A 20,255-nucleotide genomic window follows, 5' to 3' on the forward strand; every position below is an offset into this window, starting at 1 on the left:
TGTTTCTCAGCCAAGCATCTTGGCAGTCTGTGCAGTAAGTCTGGTCACAGCTACCCGGGCTAGTTTGCCTACAAACAAGGATTCATAGCAAAGCATTTTGTGGGGGCACTGGAAAGGGAGGAGGGGAAGCAGGCAAGGGTGGGAGAAAGAGACAGAAGCCCATTCTCATCTAGCTCAAAGCTGGACAATTATGTAACAGAAGTGAGAGCTCTTTGGATTAGAAAACTCCACACACCTGTTCGGCAAAGATTTAAGTGTTATGCTAGTTACATTTAGACAACAAGAACACCAGCTTTTATCATAATTAGTACTTTGCAGGTTACATTTTTTTAAAGAACAGTTTAAACACTGGTTCTACGCACTGCAAACTGCTGGGTCTTGGTAAGCCTTCCCCCACGCTATCCCCATCCCAGGGCCCAGTGTGCCCACACTAGGCCAATCATTAGGGAAGGGAAGAGGAAGGGACTGACCTCTACAATATATCATGGGGGGGGACACAGAGAGGCCACTGTTGGGAACAGAGGAGGGAATGAAGTCAGGAGACAGCATCTGGAGTAAGGATGTATTTATCCCCACGGCTCCAGCCTAGAGGGGAGCAAGGACAGAGCAGGAACACAAGGAGCCACAGTTCTGGAGATCTCTTGCCCAGCAAGCAGCACTGCACCCCAAAACTATGGACCCCCTCCCTGCCCCGCTCCCCGGCTCCAGCCACCTCTCTGCAACCCTCCCCTGCCTCTGTTGCAACCCCCATTCCCCTGCCAGCATGTTCCCCCGTTCCCTGAGGATGCATCCCACAGCAGGGAAGGGAGGAAGGGAAAGGAAAGGCCTCTCCGTTTGATATTTTCTGCTGCGTACAACAAACATGGCCATAGGATTAGTGCCTATAAGAGCTATGCCTCTTAAACTGATGCACCTCTCATGTTAAAATCCATCTGCCCAATTGTACTTGCTGCAAATACTTGGCTCACATGTTTCAGGTAGATGAAAAAGGCTCAAACAGCAGAGTTAGCTTATTCTGACATGCAGGATTTAGCACTTTCCCCCCACCGCTTTAACTTTTATCAAATGACATTGTATAAGATCAACAGAGGTACAGGGGTGCATCAAAGGCAACACTTCCACATACAGCGTGGAAGAGAATCCCATGAATTCCTCACAAAGGTGAAGATTTCCTCAGTTCAGACTGCACCTCCACGTTACTGGCTGCAAACAACGTAGTTCTGGTGCAGGTGACACACGTGCCTGTGAAATCCGGACCTGTGGCCTGCTTCCTTTACCAAACAGGTAAGCATCAGCATTTCAGTATGGTAATCCCTACTAAATGAACTAGGTTTTCATATTTTTATTTTAGTGTATATTTTACATTAGAAAAAAAGAATGTTAATAAAAAAGCTCCACATGCTCCTAACAATCAATTTTCTGATAAGTCCCCACCAGTATCAATACTAATATACAAATAAATTAATTTTGCTAGTTAGTTTTCTGCCTGGCTTCGTGCAGGCTCTGTATTCAAGTGCCCATCCACATTGCCAACACGTGGCAGGGAGTGTGTTGTACACAATCTCTCCTCCTCATAATGCAGCGGTGTTTAGTCTCACCTTGATGAATGGGATCAAATTTTCTCAGCCATGTCACCCAGCAGGCACAAATAATCTCTACCAGGCTGCACGGCACTGTTACAACATGGATTGTTTCACTCTGCAAAAGCCCCCAAGCCTTGATTAACAACTGTACGCTACTATTCCCTCATCACTCACTTTGGCAACACAACACCCTCCCCACAAAGAAAAAAAAAAAGGGGGCAAAAAATCTACATGGAAGACCTAAAATTCATCAAATGCAGAATCTGACCTGACTCAAGGCATATCCCCCAGCGTTAACCTGGTCTCTCCCCTACAATTCCTCTGGATGCTTTTGTTTGTGCAGCAGGATTTTGCACAGCTGATTTACAAGAAAAGAGATGCCACATGTAATCATCCCAAATGACGGCCACTGCTGGTACTGTCGGGTCAGACACAGCAGAAGCCACTCTTAACGCCAGCCAGTCTCCTCCTGCAATGCCAGGGCTACAATGCCCCGGTTAAAGGAGCGTCGGGAAAGCTAGCCGAGATATTTTGTAACCTCCTTTAGTGCCTGGGAGGATTTCTGGGTCAGAGGAAGGGAGAGGGGGGGAAAAGCCCATTAAATTTACAAGCAGATTAAGGAAAAACACTCCACTGCCAATTTATTTTTAAAAAGGGTTGTGTGTTATTCTAAGGTTTGTCTGTATAATTGTACAACCGTTGAAAATTACATAAATTGTAATGATCTAATACTATTAACAGCCATTCAGAGAAAAACTCCCTCACTTTCTGAATCCATCAAGGGCAGGAGGGAAACACCCCAGGAAATACGCCAATCTGAACTCTGGCCTCTAGCCTGGCAAAAACAGAAACAGAAAGATAAGAGAACAAACTGGACTAAGATGTGGTGTTTGCATGTGTCTGACTTGCAAGGGGAGGGGTGGCTTTGTCCTTGGCCATGTTCTCCCAGAGGCAGTGCCTGCTTATCCCGGTGAAGCTGCCGTCACTTCACTCGCTGCTCTCACCCCTGCACTTTGTCATTTCCTCCTGTCTTATGTGTCGTGGAAGTCTTTCAGCAGGGTCCTCCGTCTCTGCTCTGCTATGTGCATCTGATTCTCTAAGTCCTGGTAAAATAGAAGGTAGAAACCATTAGCATGAGCTCCCCAAAGAAGAGCTCATTGTCTTTACAGAGAGACTGAGCTCCAGCCTGAGAAGTACAGACAACCTTCACACGTCACATATGCTTGGGATGACAAGATTGCAGATCCTTTTCCTTTCGACCTGGGCTCCCTCTGCAGTTACCTGGCTCCTGCTTTGCCTAAAAAGCTACATGCTTAAGGCATCTGCTCTTCACCCACATGCAGATTCCTTCAGAGTTTTGTTGGTCACGTTTCAGTTTGCAGGACTCACTGTGGCCCTCCCTCCTCTCCCACAAGGCAGCAAGCACTCCACTTCTACAGCATCTGCTGGCTAAACATGACTTTCTGGATCTAGTTTTGCAGAACCCTTACTCGACTGCCTTAGCGCTCACGCAGAAGTGTTAAGCCCAACAAACAAAATCTGTCCAGCAGGCTCAAGAGAGCAGAACACTCACCCCTCTGTCGTAGCTGTCTGCTCGCTCCACCTTCCACGAGAGATTTTCGATTTCAGCTTCCAGCTGGGCCTGCTGGTATTCAAACTGCAGAGAGCAAAATCAAGAGACAGCAACAAGACACTAGTTTAGCAGAACAGTTTCATAGCACACACTGCACTTGAGGAGCAGACAAATGTGTTCTGCAGACAGCTGTGCTGGCAGAGCAGGTTTGTGCCTCCTTCTTATTCACCTTCAGGCAAACAGCATCACCCCTTCCAGGAGTTTCTTGTGTAAGCACTCCCCAGCCTGCACCACTCAAAATTCACTGCAAGTGAGAAATATCTCCTAACACATTTTGCCTTAAATAGGTCACAAAATACTCTCATGGGCAGCTCTGCAGGCAGAGCAGAGAGACTGTTAACCACTGCTGGGAGCAGTAACTTGTTCCACAGTCAGATCCAGAGGAGAAATTTGTTCACAGCCTCAGAAAATGCACACATTGCTATGGAAAGAGACTGGATAAAAGGTTTTACTGGATAACTGAGTCAAAGAAACAACTTCTCCAGAAAATTCAGGGCTGTTGTCCAGCCTGTTGGATGCACCAAGCCAGCAAGGAACTTACAGGAGAAATAGAAAGCAAAGCTAAACCCTGATTAAAGGCTGGAAAAGCAATTCTCCAGCAGTTCCTCACATGGGATACGGCCCGCAGAACTGTGATAAGTCTTACCAAGGAACAAAGGCACATCCAGCCTCAAAACCTGCTGGACAAATTGCTTGTAAGTGAAAGTGCAGCGAAGTGCCCTGGGAAAATAATGTAATGTATCAGAGGTCTGAGCTGCTGGTCAGCTCGAAGTGAAGAGGAAAGGTGCAAAATCACCTATTATTTATGCTGTCCTTATTTCAAACTCAGGATTAATATTTCAGACATTGCTAAGCTCTGGAATTCAGCCCAGCATGCTGCCAGCTGCACCCCAAAACACTATCAGCAATGAAAAGAGCAAAACATCTTACCAGTTTCTTTCTGGGACCAGACTCCATGTAGTAGGCATATGGATATGTATACTGCAGGGTGTAACGACACTGTCAGGGAGTGGAAGAGAGAGAGAAGAAGGACAAGAGTCTCAGACTTGGAAGTCAGCACAGCCACATCTGTGTGATCACCAGAGGCTAAGAAGCTACTTTCTGATATGGAAAACTGGACGTTTCATGGTGGAATTTCCTACACCTTCCTTGGAAGAAATTGTGCAGTTAAATATGACTTCATATAGGTCCCCTCCAGATGATTTTTGGCTAGTTCACGTCCTAGACAAGAGGTACTGCCCCACATACCCACAACTCCTAAATTCCCCTCCTCACTTGGTGTTGTGAATTTAGCATTCTGGTGTGTATTCTCTGTGCCAAACAACACACAACTACCCACCTTTGCAAGCAGTTTTGCAGCATTTTGTAGGTATTGCCAGTCTATCCATGTTCCCAAGTTGTTCATAACTCTTTCTTGGATTTTCTCCTGGATTCGTTGGTATGTCTGTGCCTCCAGCTGTAGACTTTTATTGTGATTCTCCCACTGCACAGGGTGGTGGTAGGGTGGAAGGGAAAGCAAAAAAAAAAAACAAATGCATGAGACCAGAACATTGCTGCTGTAAAAGCACAAGCTCTAGCAAGCAGAAATTGAAGTGGGGTAGGAGTCCAGCAAGGCAAGACATGCTGTGGGGAAGAAGAGCAAGGCAGCACCGCCATAGCAAGTGGCGGAGGTTGAACACAACAGACTGAGAGCAGCAAAGAGCAGGGAGCAAACCCAGCTCCTCCGAGTGGGAACGCCCTCCGGTCACACAACGACCTTGTGTCTAAGAACATGGAAAGTAATGGTGATTCCCCTACTTAAAGGATTTGTATAGAACAGTCAAGAGTTTAAATTAACATTTCACATGGGCTCAGTGAACTTTAACATCCATGCGCACACTGTAAACATGGCCGTTTCCCAAAGCCTGTTGGTCTGGCTAGTAATGGACACATTTATTTTACCACAGGACTTGGCTCACGATGTGAAGAATAAACTCATTTTAATGGGGAAACTGAAACGCAGCAGCATTTAAGCTCTACCACGTTCTCTTCTAGAGGTGCTTCTCTAGAATTGCACTGCATGGCCAGGTGCATTGAGCCTGCTGTGTGGACAAGAATGCTCTAATGGCAACATTACACGATTACATTAAATTTTAGGAAACCTTTGTGACTGCCAATGGAGCTTTGAACATGGCAGAGTTTATATACTCTTTGTCTCTATAGAGACGTACCACAAGGAACTGAAGTTCCCCGGTCCTGCAAGGGAACAATTGGAGCAACATCTATCTATACAGCAGCACTCAGCCTGCAGGAAAACGGTACAGTGGCATACAGGGAATACTGATTTTCTCTAGCACAAGGAAATACAGGAGTGAATATGATTTGCTTCGGGTACAATGCTACTGGTTTGGATGGGACTCAAAGGGCAGTATTTTGAGTGAGAAACAACAGGGCCTGAAAATGCTGCACAGATTGTCTTTGGGCAGTTTCTTGCACGGAGATTGCTGGCAATGACCTTTGCACCAGGCAGGGAGCATTAAAAGGCTACAGCAGCTCTGGCCAAGGAGATGTCTCCTACCCTCTCAAAATAGAACAAGTACTTCTTAAGGGCCTCCCTGGCCTGTGCTTGCTGACTCTGGTTTACAATATCAGGATTCTCTTTGTACCGACTGCATTCGTAGTACTCGCTGCCGTGAGTCTTCCAGTCTCCCAGACACATCCAGCAGAAGTCTGCAGAAAATAGCAAAAAACCCACTGTGATGCATAGAAAAAGCCTCCCAGAAAGGAAAGCTTCAGGAGACACAGCCCATCTGTTTTCAGATATTTCTGCTAAGCCAAGAAACATACATTTTGTATCATCATCTTGCATAACGGAATACAATTGTGAGCCAAAAAAGAGCCTGTCTTGAAGACTTTCATTGTACAGCCTCCTGCGCAACTATGGAAAGTAAATCCTGAAGTGCTGTGCCCTGTACACCAAAAGCAATAGGCAGAACTGAACCTGCACTCTGCACAGGCTGCCACTTGCGATTAAAGAAGAGGCAGGGCTGCGGTCTTAGTTGTGAGCTGCATCCTCACCACCATGGGCATACTGCCCCATGCAGACCTCTGGCTGAATAAAGCAGTTCTCTCAAGGAGGGAACTACCCAGGTAACTTGGGATATGAGTGGTTTATGATGCTTCAAGTTAGGAGCCACTGAACTGGGAAGAAAGTAGGGAAAAGAGAGCAATAGCAAAACCCACATGACAGTTTCTTGGTTTCCGAGCAAGGCTGTGAGTGTTCCACTGGGAAGGTAAAAAGATGGAGATTAAACTGCTACAATAGGAATCACTTCTGTGTTGCTCAAGAGACTGAAATTTGTATTTCCAGAGTTCACCAGCCTGTGAGTGCCTGTCACCATGGTACCTTGACGCTTGCCTGCTCACCCTTGTCACAGAGCTCCATCAAAGCACGTCCAGTGCTGCTGAGAAACCCAAGGCAAAGGAAATGATAGAGGACAGCAATCTTTAATCATCTTCCAAATAAGGTTCTGATACCATAATGTTTCCTAGTGGCACACTTAATTTAGAGGGCTGAATACAAGCTATCCCACTCCAAGGCAACAGAGATTAATTCTGCCATGAAAAGATAAGTGCAAGAACAGGCTGTCATTTTGTAGGGCCACACAATGGGCCAAAGACACTCAGGCTGCTAATTGCACAGGGGTGGACTGAGAAGTCCAACAGATAATGTTACGCAGAACAATTCACAGCTCCTGCAGTTTCATCTGGGTTGAAGCTCATTATTTTCATCCCTAAGCAGAAGGACTTAAGCTGATTTGAGCAAATGGCTCACTTCTGCCAGTATTTTCAGCTGATGACAAATAAAATTACATGGAAAGCACATAATACTCTCCTCGGAGATGGACTCCACTGTTAATACTATGGCAGAGATGGAGACTTCTCTATACAGTGGACATGACAGGGAGAGGGAGCCAAACCAGCACTGAATCAGAGCCCAGCTGAGATCCCAACCAGTGGGCAAAAGAAAAAATAACACTATCACACACAACCCTGCAATTCACATCCTGTTCACCTTTTACTAGGGGGAAAAATATTTCAGTCAATGTTCACAATATCAGAAAAAAAATAAAGAGAAGAGAACATCCCCACTAACAAACCCTGCAGAGAAACCCGCTTCCAAGTCCTACTCACCATGCTTGCATTTGGAACATTGCTGAAAAAGAAGAGACAGGAGGCACCAGTTAGTGGAAAGTGGGGGAAAAAAAACTCTGCTTAGAACAAGGAAGGTCTGATGTGTTCAGAGAATTGCTCACCATGTGATTGCAGCCTCCGTTCTTTTCAATACAGATATTGCACTTGGGACACTGGGGAAACAGAAGCATCTGTTAGATCCAGCTCTGCCTCTAGCAGCCTTCTAGAGAAGGACACCACTTGTGGCATTATTCCCTTCCTGTCTTTTTTTTTTTTTTAATATGCATGTATATGAGAATCTTAACATATATACACCCTGCCTTGCAGCAATTCCTGACAGCTCCATTTAAAAAGGAAGTAGAAAGGCAAAGCCAAGGAAATTCCACTGCAGCACTGGGCTGCTCGCTCAAGAAAACAAATTTGCTGTTGTTACTCTGTGTAAAACTGAAGGTCTCCCTGCGTTACCATTTGGCAGTTACTCAGGCATAGGGATGTAATTAGTCCACATACAACAGTAGCTTTCACAGCTATTTGTACTACAAGATAATCAGCACTCTATCCCGTCTTTAGCCACTAACAGATGACAACTCAGCTGCAGAGAACCTGGCTGACCACGGTGAGAGCCGCTCACTTCTCCACAGATGTCCTGGAGTCTCAAGTTCAGTTACATTTTTTGGGTTGCACAGGTACAAAGGATGAAGAGGATTCTGCTGCTTTTTATAGGTTTTAATGGCAAGCAAAATGTATGCCAGGACAATGTTCAAAATAACAGAATCTTCTACAAACGAGCACGGCAGAAACAATCCTGTCACTTTCCGTTGCACCTTTTCCAGAGAAAGAAGGGAATTTAAGATCTCTAGTCTAAGTACCCACTTTGCTAACTCAACTGAAGCTTGCAGCTAATTAGCACTGTCACAATTGTCACTTGCTATGGTAGAATGAATGCCAGCTAAGCACTGTTTTGAAGTCAGGCCACAAAATTAAAAAAAACCCATTAAAAGTTCCAGTCTGCAGACAGCTAATCTAGAGGATTAAGGAAGTACATCTATGACTTTTAAAGACAATACTATAAGTAGACTAGAGTGCACAATATGCACTACTACTTCTTTTTCTTGGGTCTAAAACTCCTAGAAGTACTTTGCTTTACAGACTTCATCTGCCCCATTTTGCTGTCCTTGCCAAATCAAGACTTCATCTCCGTCGCCTCCCAGTTCACAGTAATCCATGCAGTTCAGGATTAAACACCACTAGTGCCTTATTTGGTACGGACTCCGCACTTAACTACACTCTCTCCTTCCATTTTAAATACATCTCCACTGATTCTTTCAAAGCAGCCACCATTCTTTTGCCTGTGGGAGGGCAGCACACCTGGCTGCCAAAGACATTCACGCCAGGTCTGGAATAAAGCCCACCAGGTCCTTGTAGCAGGAGGGCAGCTGGGCCTCCCACACAAAGCGTTCCCAAGGCACCCCAGTTGTGTGGACCCCAGTCCCCAGGGAGCTATGAGAATTCAGAGTCTATGAAAAAGCAGCACACAATGCTACATATGTATAGAATTGTATCTTGCTTCCCAGGCAGGACTAGAGGACAAAAAAACACAAGCAGTTGCTTGTCCTTACATCTTTAGTGTGAGCGCTGATGTAGTTGGCTGTTTCGGAGTCATCTGCACACTTGGTGAGCCATTTCCGAATGGTAGCACAGTCTGTGGGTGCGTGGTACATCTGACGACACTTAAAGCTTAACGTGGGGAAAAAAACAAAGACATATTGATTTCCGAGAAGTGGCTCTAGAATTGAGGTCTTCCTGGTGACCAAAATCTGAAAGGCCAAGGTAAGGATGCAAATGCACGTGTGTATGACCAGAGTGCAAAGACTAAGGCTGAGCTCCAACAACTCCCACCTTCTTGTGAAGAAGCTGGTGTCAGGATGAGTGTGAACTGAGGCCTCCTCTGCCAAACCACGTGTCTGAGGGCTGACACATCCCTCCTGGAGTCCACTTATGTCTGCTCTAACACAACTGCAGAGGCCTGGGCTATACCAGTGGCTTTCCAAGTAGCCTGACTCCAGTGGTCTATACCAGGGAGCTGCATTAGCATAGCCTGATCAGCCTCAGGTGAGTTAAGGCCATTTGCCTGGAGATACCACTAAGCTGAGCCTCTAAACCAGTATTGTGCTCCACAGACATTTGCAGCAGCAGTGATTCTGCAGACCCAGGAGCAGAAGACACTCCAGCAGCCCCACAAGCTGAAGTCTTTTTTCTCTGGTCCCACACATGCTTGAGGTCAGACAAGGTATATTAGTGTTCCTACTCAGCAGAAATGTATTCTCACATGAGCCTCAAAACACGCCAGACAGTCTGGGAGTCAAATACTTGTAATAAACTTAAAATTAAATACCAGCAGAGAGCAGTGAGGCCGTATCAGTAGACACCAGTCACTACGCCTGTATCAAAATATGTAACCTAGCCAAAAAAATGAGAACAGTAGATTTGTAACCCCTTCCTTACTCAAGCCCTGCATTCCCTGGTTATCAGAACACCCAACTCCCAAGGAGTTTAGGGAGCAAGAGGACAGCTGGCCACCTGCAGAAGTCAGACTCCAGGTGTCCAATTACTCAAGCTAACTCAAGTTACAAACAACTCTAGCAAAGCATGTGAGATGCTTCTCCACTCTGAACCTGTTGGAAAGCAAATGGAGTAGCTCTGAGGACAGCAGACACTTTTGCCGTGACCTTTAACCTTCTCTGTTGCTTACCAGAAGACCTCATTGCAACGATTGCACTGCACTCGCCGGGCTTTTGGCTCTTGTACCTGTATGACCATAGGACAATCTGCACCAGGACACAGCTGCAGCTGATAATGGCTCTGTGAACATACCAAGGTGGGAAGATCAGCAGTGGCTGCGGAAGAGCATTATCTATTCAAGTTTAACCACTGTTATCCTCAAAAACATACAAGTCAGCCATTTCTTGTTGAAAAAGAGTGAAAACCTCTTCCACATTAGGAAGGGGAACAATAATTACTTACAGCTTTTATAGAACAGGGAATTCAAATGGAGACTTAGAGACCAAGCACAGCAACACAACCATGAGACCCCATCGAGACACTGAACAAGCAGTTTTACTCCATCTGAGCTCTTTCCCCTTTCTCTCCTTAAGCCACAGAATGTATTCAGCTGCTCTCCTGTGGTGGCTGTTCCCTCCCAAATGATCTCTTATTGAAGAGAGGTGACACCCCTCTTTCATATTGCTTTCACTGCTTCTTGAGTATTCCAAATTACCAGAATACTCCTGCACATTTAACCTTAACAATTGCTGCTTTAATTAAAAAAAAAAAAATCTCACATAAAATGTTACTGAGCAAACCAATTCAGTTGAGCTACGCTAAGATGAAGGACTTATTTTCAGAACCTAAAATCTCTACACTAGAACAAGAAGGGCTTTAAAACTCTGATTGAAGTTGTGAGCTGCAACATTCTGAGAATACTGAAGCACCAGCCAAGGAGTCACTGGGTGACCTTACAGCAGAAGTCACTTTGGCAACCTGCTAGGGCATTCTGTCAGCGAGGCTGTCCTACAGGAGCAGCCGCATCATGTTTATCAGGGACAATTTTGCTGCAGGTACTGCAGTTCTAATCAATGATGCAAGACACTTCAAACAAAATTTCTGCAAGTCATTGGTGAATTGATCCAGGGTATTTTAAAACTGAAAAAAAAGCAATACCTCCACATAGTCCCTGAAGAGGTAGCGCCTATATTTGTCTTTCAGCTCTTCACTAGGCAGCAATGGAAACACAAAGTCTTCTGGTGTCCGAAGCAGGCAGTCCTGAGCCATGCAGGAGACCCCTGAGAAGAAAATACAACACTTGAGCGCGATACAACTTACAACGAGCGAATGCACAGAGAGCATTCAACAGAGTTTCCTAGGTGCCATCTGTTGTTGTGGTAAGAGAGACACAACTGTGAAACAAATCCACCAGGGCTGCTGAAAAGCAGAAGCCCAACTGTCTTCACTGCAAGATGACGGGGCACATGTGCATTCAGGACCAGCTTCAACCAGTATTCAAGTGCTTCAGCCAGTATTCACAAGGTCAGAAACTTGAAGTAGAAAATTGCATGTTACTGCCATGCCAGCATGAAGGACAGGCGAGGAAAAGCCCAAAACAACTCCCGGCAGCTCTTGGCTTCTACCCAACAAAGGGAACAGATGTTTACATCCAAAAGCACTCCAGGGGCAGTGCAACAACACATCATGAGAGATGTAAACTCAAAATGCAGCAAGTTTGCAGCTTCTAACTTGTTACAGTCATGCTCTTGAGATCACAACAGGAGAAAAACAGCCAATGGATCTATGGACTTGCATGTTTTGTTAGGCAGGAGTAGCGCTCTCCCGGTGGCTATGCTGACACTAACCAGGGATCCAGGTAAAACTACTAGTTCAAGTTAATACTCATTCCATGCTCCATTTTCTCATTACTGAGATGTTTTAAACCAATTCAATCAGAATGGCCCACAAGGCAAATATGAATCCAGCACCACCTTGAACTCACCAACTCCAACACCATCCTTGACGAGCACCGTACAGTGCTGCTCCCAACAGCTGCGACAGAACTGATGCTGACAAGCCAGAGAGAGCAAGTTCTCCTTCCGCACAAACTGCATGCACACTGCGCAGTGATGGGAGGAATGTACCATTGCCTGGCAGAGAGAGAAATCAGCGTTACAGTGAAAGCATCCCAGCTCTCCCAGCACATTTCACCCCACCTGCAGGCACCTGCATCGCTGTCCTTGTGACAACTGTCTCAGGTGAGCTCCAGGCCAGAACAAGTTCATGAACAGCTGGTGTTTTGGGGTGCAGCACCACCCTGATGTTTGGTCCTCCTCATGAACCCCTAATCTCATGGAACACAACAGTCATGGAACAGCTCCTGCTTATAATCTAGTGTTACCCAGAACTCACCTTTACTTTTTTGGTTCTTACTCTCACCTTATCTGACAAATGAGGAAATACACCTTTGCTACTCTTTGAGAAGCTTGTGCGAGGCAGCTGCTGCTTCCAGACCTGGTTCTGCGCACCAGAGACGCGAAGCAGCAGCGCAACACGCAGCCGCATGACCAACAGAGCTCCGTTTGTAGCATGACCACATGGAAAAGGAAATAATACGACTTTGTTCTAGGCAGTTTCACTTACAGACCAGCACAAGATTCACCAAGTCTGCAACTGCATTGATTGCCTGGATCAACTGTGCAGCCTGAACAGCACGCACACCACCATGAACCTCTGCATGCTGCCCTCAGAGCTCAGCCCTATAGCTTCATCCCTATAGGGGCCGTTATTCTACAGACTCAGTATGAGCATCTGTCCCCAGAATATCATCATTCTGCATTGGTACAAAAAGACTATAACTAATTGGCTAGCAAACCAAGTTTGTCAAGACTTAAAGTAATCTTTTAACTGTAATACCTTTCTTCCCAAAATCAAATCACCATTGCAGTGGAGAGCGCTTAAGTGACAGCTGATACAAGATTGGGACAAACCTTAAAATACATGGACTAATTTGCAGGTATGCTAAATAACAGAGTTTTTTTCTAGAATATAGGGAGATAATTTAGAGAATATAGAGTCCATGAAGCTTATCCCTGTCAGCTGTTTTAGCATTTTCACTCTCTGCTGGTTACGAGTCAGCTCAGATGCCAAATCAGGCTTTTAAAATCTCCCCTCCCCCTCCACCCAAAGAGTGTTTCTCAGATGTAATATTTTATCACTCAAAAGCTGACACATGGCAACGTGCTCCTGGGGTAACTGCGGATTGTACCAAGGCACCCACTGTGAATGAAACCTGTAAAAGTGTAACAGGAAGCTTCTATTTAAAGGGGAAAAAAACCCCAAATCTAAAGACCCATGTAGCCCCAGGTGCAAAACACAAGCTGTTGGTTCAAATATCAGTATTGACTGGCTCAGCAGCAACACCACTGGGAGATTTGGCTTCAGCATCTCTGAGCAGAGCAGTGCAGCAAATGGTCGTCTCAGGAAAAGAAAAAATTAAAACAAAAATCTCTGTTCCAGGCACAGACAAACTCTGTTTACTCTGTGCAGCCAGAGTTTCCCTTGAGTGTCTTTTACAGAGAGCAGAATTGGAAGTAGCCAAGCCCATGCACTCTCCTCCCTCTATCGTGTACCATCACTCACACTAAAAGAAACAGCTTAATGTTCTTAAGGCAAATAATTCTTGAACACTACCTGCGAGACAATATTAAAGCTGCTATTTAAATGTCAGACACCTCCTGAGTGCATTCTCATTTAAAAAGTAAGCGCAGCATTAAGTTAGGGTGTTGGACCTGAGTTTGCAGAGGGTTAATACGGGACAGATGATGCCATCAGTAATGCAATCCTCCGATGAGGTGGGCCGGAGGTGTCTGCCAAGGGAACAGACCAAAATAGTGAGCATACTTACATGTTTGGATGAGGTGGGCTGAACTCGTGCTTCTACTAGCAACTGGGCAGCATTCGACTTGTGCCTGAAAAGGCAATTGAAGAACGATCACATTGATTTCTGAAGACATTTTGCTTTGTTAAATTGATCCTTCTCACCTGATTAAATAACAGGCTCTGTGCAAACAGTAGGGTAGGTTTCAACAAGTAAAGTGGAAATGCATCCTGTGTGAGGCTTCTTCATATAACGAGCTGAAGTCTCATCAACAAAACTTCATGAGAGTTTCTTCAAAATCAGAAACAGAAACAATACTTCTCCCAGTAATGGAGTAAGATATCTCTCATGCTCCTCCATGAATATCTTGCTACAACTCTCTCCCTTCCCCCAAAACATTATTTTTGAAGCTGAGATTGTCTATCCACACTCCTAGAGCAGTCCTAAGCCACTTCCCATTATAATACACTCCAGCGAGGCTCCTGTCTGTCTCCTCTCCCCTTGCATAAAAAATAAAAACGTAAAATAAAATCATGCTATCCTGGTTAGGCCTTACTTTGACTCCAGTCTATTATCTAGTTAAGTATTTATTCTGTGACAGATTATCACCCCCTAGGCATACAAAGCTTTAGAACTAAACATGTTTTGCTGTTTGTGATTTCCATTCCAGAATAATGTTTACATCTCAATTAATTCAGAAATACTGGCATCACTGTTGTGCCCATGCTGTAAATCCTTGCTCCCCACTAGCACTTCTGTAGTTGTATGAAGGAACTTTTATTTGGCAATGTCATTTCACACCAAGACAGAAGTTTGAGGGCCAAATCAACTGGAGAACAATTTGCAAAGTCATAGCTTTAGAAGTAAACCCTTCCCCAAACTTTCTCTTGTTTAAATCTCATTAGTTAACATGCAGAATTGCCCGGAGCTGCTATGCAGGAATCTCACCTTCCCCAGAGAAAAGCTTTCAAAGGATGCATGATAACCAAAGATGTGGCAACAATATCCATACATGAGATGCATTTCCCACATGTGCTCTGGATGAAGTTGGTGGCTACAGGGCCAAAAATGGCACAGCGGAATGAGTCAGGCTGATATGTTCTCTATTTTCAGACAATGTTCAGTTCTGAGCCAGTATTAACTGGAGGGGCTGCCAGGCAGCAGTGCCTCCTGACACACTTCCCATATATGTTTGGGCAGAGTCCGATCCTTCCTTCTGAAATCGGCTGGAGGACTCTGTTACGGTGACACTGACCAAGCAACAAAGGGCCTGCACTTCCCAGTTCTCTCTCACCATCTTCCCCTGCTCTCCAAACATTAGTCAGCTTGGAAAAAAACATCACTTATGTTCAGAAGAGAAAAAACTTCAATGTGAACATACTACTAAAGAATATATCAGCAGAAGTTCGGTGCTCCTTTATGATTTAGGGCTCATTTGTTCAAAACAGAACATACGTTATATATATATTGGGTAAAATGAATAAATATAGATGCAGCACTGTCAATCCGTTATCTTGAAGTTTAAGCTAAATGCATCTACAGTGTTCCCAGCATGGCAATAATCACTCAGACTGAAAGACATTTGCCACCGATACCCTCTCCCTGTTTACAAATGTCTTACAGACAACGCAGCCTCAACAAAACAGTGGTTTTCCCCTGCTTCCTGGGATGGCCTGTGTGGCCTGCTTTCAGGTTCAAAGACGCTTGTCAAAAAGACACCTATGGACCACGCTGAGCATTCTTGCAAAGCACTGAGCACAGGAAAGACTATTTACACTTACCTTTCCAAAATCTCTGAGATTTGCCAGTGGAAACTAACTAACACTAGTTTTGCGACAGCATGTGATACCTAGGTGGGGAAAAAAAGAAAAAGTCAAGTTAGGGGTATTTTGAAGCCACAACTCTGCTTAGGGGTATGATCTTCTTCCAAGACTAATCAGTTGTACAAACTCAGCACAATATCCCAGTGATGCTCAGTTCCCATTACACTACCAGACACAAGGTTCACAGTGCATCTGCAATATAAACGAAGCACGGTTGTACCCCAACTATCTCACATACTTAAGTCACAACAACTCAGAGAGGAAGGAATGAAGAATTCACTGCATTAGTTTCATTGCTCATAGAAGCCCCACATCCAGTTCTGTGGTCACCACTTGAGAGGCCCAGACCAGATGGGATCAGGGTCCTTGATAAATGTGCAAAGTTGGCACCACGGGGCAGACAGATCCCACTTACTGAGCTGGAGAAGCAGTAAGAAGCTGCAAGGCAGGCATGCTGTAACAGCAAAGCATACAGGGGAAAAACCAAAACATTTTCCCAAGTCTTCTCTGTGGAGAGGAAAGTTACACGCTGGCCTGGAATAGGAAGATGGAAAGCTACTGTGACAGAGAGCATTTCCATGCAGAGTTGCTTGCATTACGTGGACTCCTGGCAAGCACTAGCGCAGCCTGTGCTAGCCCGAGCACTCTCTAGAATACTGCAACATGACATTTAAAGTCATGTTACAAGGATACAAGCAAACAAGTCCTCCTTTGCTTCTGCATATTAGTTTATTTCCGAAGAAACCAGACTGATCTGCTAGCACAAAAAGGTTTGTACCTGCCAAGACCACAGGTGTCTGCTGAGCTGCTGGACCTTCAACCTGCCTCTCCACCCCTTCATGCCATTATCAGGCTCACGGAGTTCAAACAAAGTAGGTCTCTTGCAAATAAGTCACCCCTTCCAGGGGGACTCGGAAGGCTCCCGATCCCCCTCCTCACTCCTCCCTGAGCTAGGAAGCACCTGGGACAGCCCAGTGGTTTGCACATTCTGCATTTAGATACCCTCTGATGTTAAGGGCTCTACCTCCTGCACTCCAAGACACTCTCTCTACTACACATATAGAAAACAGAGCTCCTTCTGTCCGAGCCGCTGGAAGAGCTCCCTTTTTCCCCTAAAGAAGCTGTCAGTCACAATCACCAGCTGAAAAGTCATTAAGCCTTCTAGAATCCTTCTACAAGTGAATCACAGGATCTAATGTACTAGTAAACCAGATACACAGCAACCCTGAAAGGAAAAACAAGCAGTGGTCACTCCTATAAAGCAGCCAGGCTCTGTACACCTCGGGGCAGAAAATCCATGACTCATCTAAATCTGCCCCAGTGAAGAGGTGCAGTTTCACAACACAACACAACTGACCTATTCCTGCCACACGATCCTGTCCCGCTCCTGAACTGGCATTTCTCAGCGCTGGACGGCTGGTTCAGCGAGTTAAACCCACATAGCACCAACACATGACACAGTCAGCGTTTCTCATTTGTTCTTATCCACCTCCACTTTCAGATTTTACCACTTTGCTGGGCACTAAAAAAGTCCCAGCAATAAGAGGAATTTTCAATGTTCAAATAATCCTTTTTTCTAGAGGATCCAAAGCATCAGCTTGTGTTGTGTTAAGATTTGGTATGTCACCTTCCTCGACTTCACTGGTGATGAAACGCCACCGCCAGCCTCGCATGGGTTGTTTTCTTAAGCCTCCAGCCTGGCAAACCCAGGCAGACACCTCTGACTTGCTCGTACAAGGAAGATATCTGCATTTTGCCTTTGTAAAACAAACAAGTACCAGGAATGTAGTCCCTACAAGACCGGCTTCCTGCAAATGCAAACCACATGCTAATGAATCATTCTCTAACAGCAATTACATTATTTCTTCGTAGCGGTGAGGAAGAACTGCCATCCTGACAAAAAACAAACAAAGCATCAGATTTAAATGGGAAGTTCATCTGCAACATACAAAAATTAGTATTTTTCAGTGGGATTTTCAGAGCCTGAGGTGCAGCATCATGACTCCATGTACTCCATGAAGTTACTTGTTCCCAGAGAAGGAACTAAGTACATTCAAGAATGAAGACGTATAGAAAGAGAAATACAAATACTGGCATATACATTTCTGAAACCTAACAAACTACACTGACAGACTCAAATGCTTTCGAGTCAAACTGGCAGGCAAAATGTGGAATTAATGCTCCAGAAAGGTGCCAGATTAACAGATCTAGAAGAATAACAAAGCTTCTGTTACCATTCCTATTTTGCTCCAAATGCAAGCACTGATGGGATCATGTGTAATGCTAATTTTATTACTTTCATCATAGAAGCTCCAAAGAATAAAACGTTTTCAATTGATAAAGCCAGGTTCATGACATGAGTCCGCTTTCATAAAAGCCCTGAAGCAGAAAAGTTTTTGATACAACCTGACTGGAGGGCAAGCGATCTCGCAAAACAGAAGTCCCAGAGTCAGCCAGTTGCAGCAACGCACCCAGAGTCTGCTTGGCATGGAAGTGCTAATTCTTACACGTTAAAGATAAATAACATTCAGACTGTAAGAAAGAGGGATGGGAGAGGAGCAGGTAAGCTATGAGGCTGGGGCCGTGCCTGCTGAGGGGAGTCTCATCACACTACAATCTACATCCTGCTCACAAACAGCAAGGCTGGTAATTCAGGAGGCAAATGTGAACAACATCGGGGTCAACACTGCCGGAGAGATTCAAGAAAACAAGCATAAGAAGAAAAACAAGTGTTTAACAAAAGTCTGCTTCTATTGATTAGCAGTGCTCCCTGGACTCTTCAATGATCGTGCATTCACAATGAGTGAATGATTGTACCAAGTCAGCCAGTTCTTCCACAGTAACAACCCAGAATAATTGAAGTATTTCTTTGTAAGCAGGAGCCAAAACATGCTGAGCACAGAAAAATACACATGGCAATCAGAAGTTGGGTCCATACGTACATAATTCATTACCTTACAGTACTGGAGAAGCAAAGAACAGAAGCTGATACTGCTGACGTTCAGCCAAGAGACACTGATCCCTATGCCACACACGGCCACTGCAGCTTAGGAAACAAACCTTGGTTTCTGTTTGAGCATTTCCTGGACAGTCCGAAGTTTCACACAATGAAAGATCTCAAACTTACAAAACATTTCAGGAAGACCTACAATTCAGGCCCCTATCAGTCACTGGGTGCCAGAAGAATCTCAGGTTATTCAGGAATAATAATGCTTTGTCTCAAACACAAAACAAATAAAAAAAGAAGCCTTGGATGAATTGTCAGCTTTGCTTAAACTTTCCTATTCTCTTTTCAGAATACTAAGACCCCCGAAGACGGTGAGATAGCTCATTCGCTGTCTTGCAGGTCATTTCAGCAAAATAGTTCTACAGAACAAACTGCAGAAGGGAATGTATATTCTAGATGCTGCACTTCTATTTGAGTTTTTGTCTGCAATTGATGAATTGTGCCAATGCTTCTACACAGCCTGACTTCTCCAGAGCTCTTCTACCTGTGATTAAATTTATTAGAGCTTCGAAGATGAAAGCTGAAAGCAGTAGTCATACTAAAAACTTTCTTTCCCTCACTCTCATTTCCCAATTTTCTCACCATCAGCTTAAACTTTAAGATCAAAGATGAGCTCAGTCCAAATCTGAACCTGGAAAATTTCTGACTGAAGACCAGGCTTCTTTCTTCACAATGGGGTGGCAAAGCTGAAGAGACAGGAGATCTCATTCAATCTGCAATTTCCAGCTTCACCTTAGAACAGGAATTCAATCACAGAAGCCTCTTCCAAACCTCCAGCAGCTTAGTTCTGACTTCCCACTGATAGAAGGCTGCTGATTGCCAGAAAAGGGCACCGAGCGCTGAGGTTCATCGCCGCACTGGACAAGAGACGCAGTGTCTGCACACACAGGAAAGGTGCCAAGAGGCAGCTGCGCTGCACAAGGTAAAGACTCCACAGGAATTGTAAAAAACGTCTGAAAAATGTACACAGTGCTGGACAAAATTAGATTCTGAAAGTAGAACAAAGTAAGGCCATCACATTAAATGCACATCTATTCATTTTCTGAAAGAGAGCATAGTATTTTTTTTTTCTTTTTATTTCTACCTCCATTTATCTCCTGGGTTCTTTACTCTCCAAGATTACCAAAATCTCACACTTTAGAAGTGTGAGAGTCTGGCACTCCCTAGGACAGAGCAATATCAAAAGAATTTGCAAAGAGGCTCTGCAGGTACCTTGCTGGGTTTGGAAAGCTCTAAGACAACTATGGCTCAACTTGCTTCCCTAGACAAGCTGTTTGAAGAGCTGAAGTTTCACCTCTTCTCTACAGGAGAAGATCTTTTCAACCATGCCACTTTGACAGCCACTAATTCAGACAGAAATGTTTCCTAAAAGCTAAAAAACACACTGTCTTTTGTAGAGCTTACATTCTGCAGAAATTGTTCATGCATATTTATGTCGCATGCATATCTCATGAGTTCATTTTGCTTTTCTCCAAGGGATGGCCTATTTTCTGGAGGTGTGTTTCCATCCTCCCTTTTGCAGAGATAAGGTATCTAGAATTTGAAACAAGAATCATCATATGATTCTCAGAGAGATTCAATTCAGAACGAGTTGGAGATATGATGATCTGGT

At 44.6% G+C, this 20,255-nt stretch overlaps 1 protein-coding gene across 3 annotated transcripts in view; it reads right to left on the minus strand.

Moving 5' to 3' along the window:
- Positions 1–1,327: 1,327 nt before the first annotated feature.
- Positions 1,328–20,255, minus strand: part of ARIH2 (ariadne RBR E3 ubiquitin protein ligase 2) — a 31,689-nt gene continuing 12,761 nt past the window's right edge. For all 3 annotated transcript variants that reach the window (XM_071812984.1, XM_065845999.2, XM_065846000.2), the window contains 13 exons: positions 15,595–15,662; positions 13,841–13,904; positions 11,936–12,083; positions 11,110–11,231; positions 10,142–10,251; positions 9,009–9,126; positions 7,512–7,562; positions 7,390–7,411; positions 5,774–5,925; positions 4,556–4,699; positions 4,147–4,215; positions 3,157–3,240; positions 1,328–2,686 (listed from right to left, as the gene is read on the minus strand). In XM_071812984.1, the coding sequence (XP_071669085.1) occupies positions 2,615–2,686; positions 3,157–3,240; positions 4,147–4,215; positions 4,556–4,699; positions 5,774–5,925; positions 7,390–7,411; positions 7,512–7,562; positions 9,009–9,126; positions 10,142–10,251; positions 11,110–11,231; positions 11,936–12,083; positions 13,841–13,904; positions 15,595–15,662 (1,224 nt within the window). In that variant the 3' untranslated portion in view covers positions 1,328–2,614. The remainder of the gene's footprint in view (positions 2,687–3,156; positions 3,241–4,146; positions 4,216–4,555; positions 4,700–5,773; positions 5,926–7,389; positions 7,412–7,511; positions 7,563–9,008; positions 9,127–10,141; positions 10,252–11,109; positions 11,232–11,935; positions 12,084–13,840; positions 13,905–15,594; positions 15,663–20,255) is intronic.

The sequence above is a fragment of the Patagioenas fasciata genome, chromosome 10 (genome assembly GCF_037038585.1).
Source record: "Patagioenas fasciata isolate bPatFas1 chromosome 10, bPatFas1.hap1, whole genome shotgun sequence".
Taxonomy (NCBI): domain Eukaryota; kingdom Metazoa; phylum Chordata; class Aves; order Columbiformes; family Columbidae; genus Patagioenas; species Patagioenas fasciata.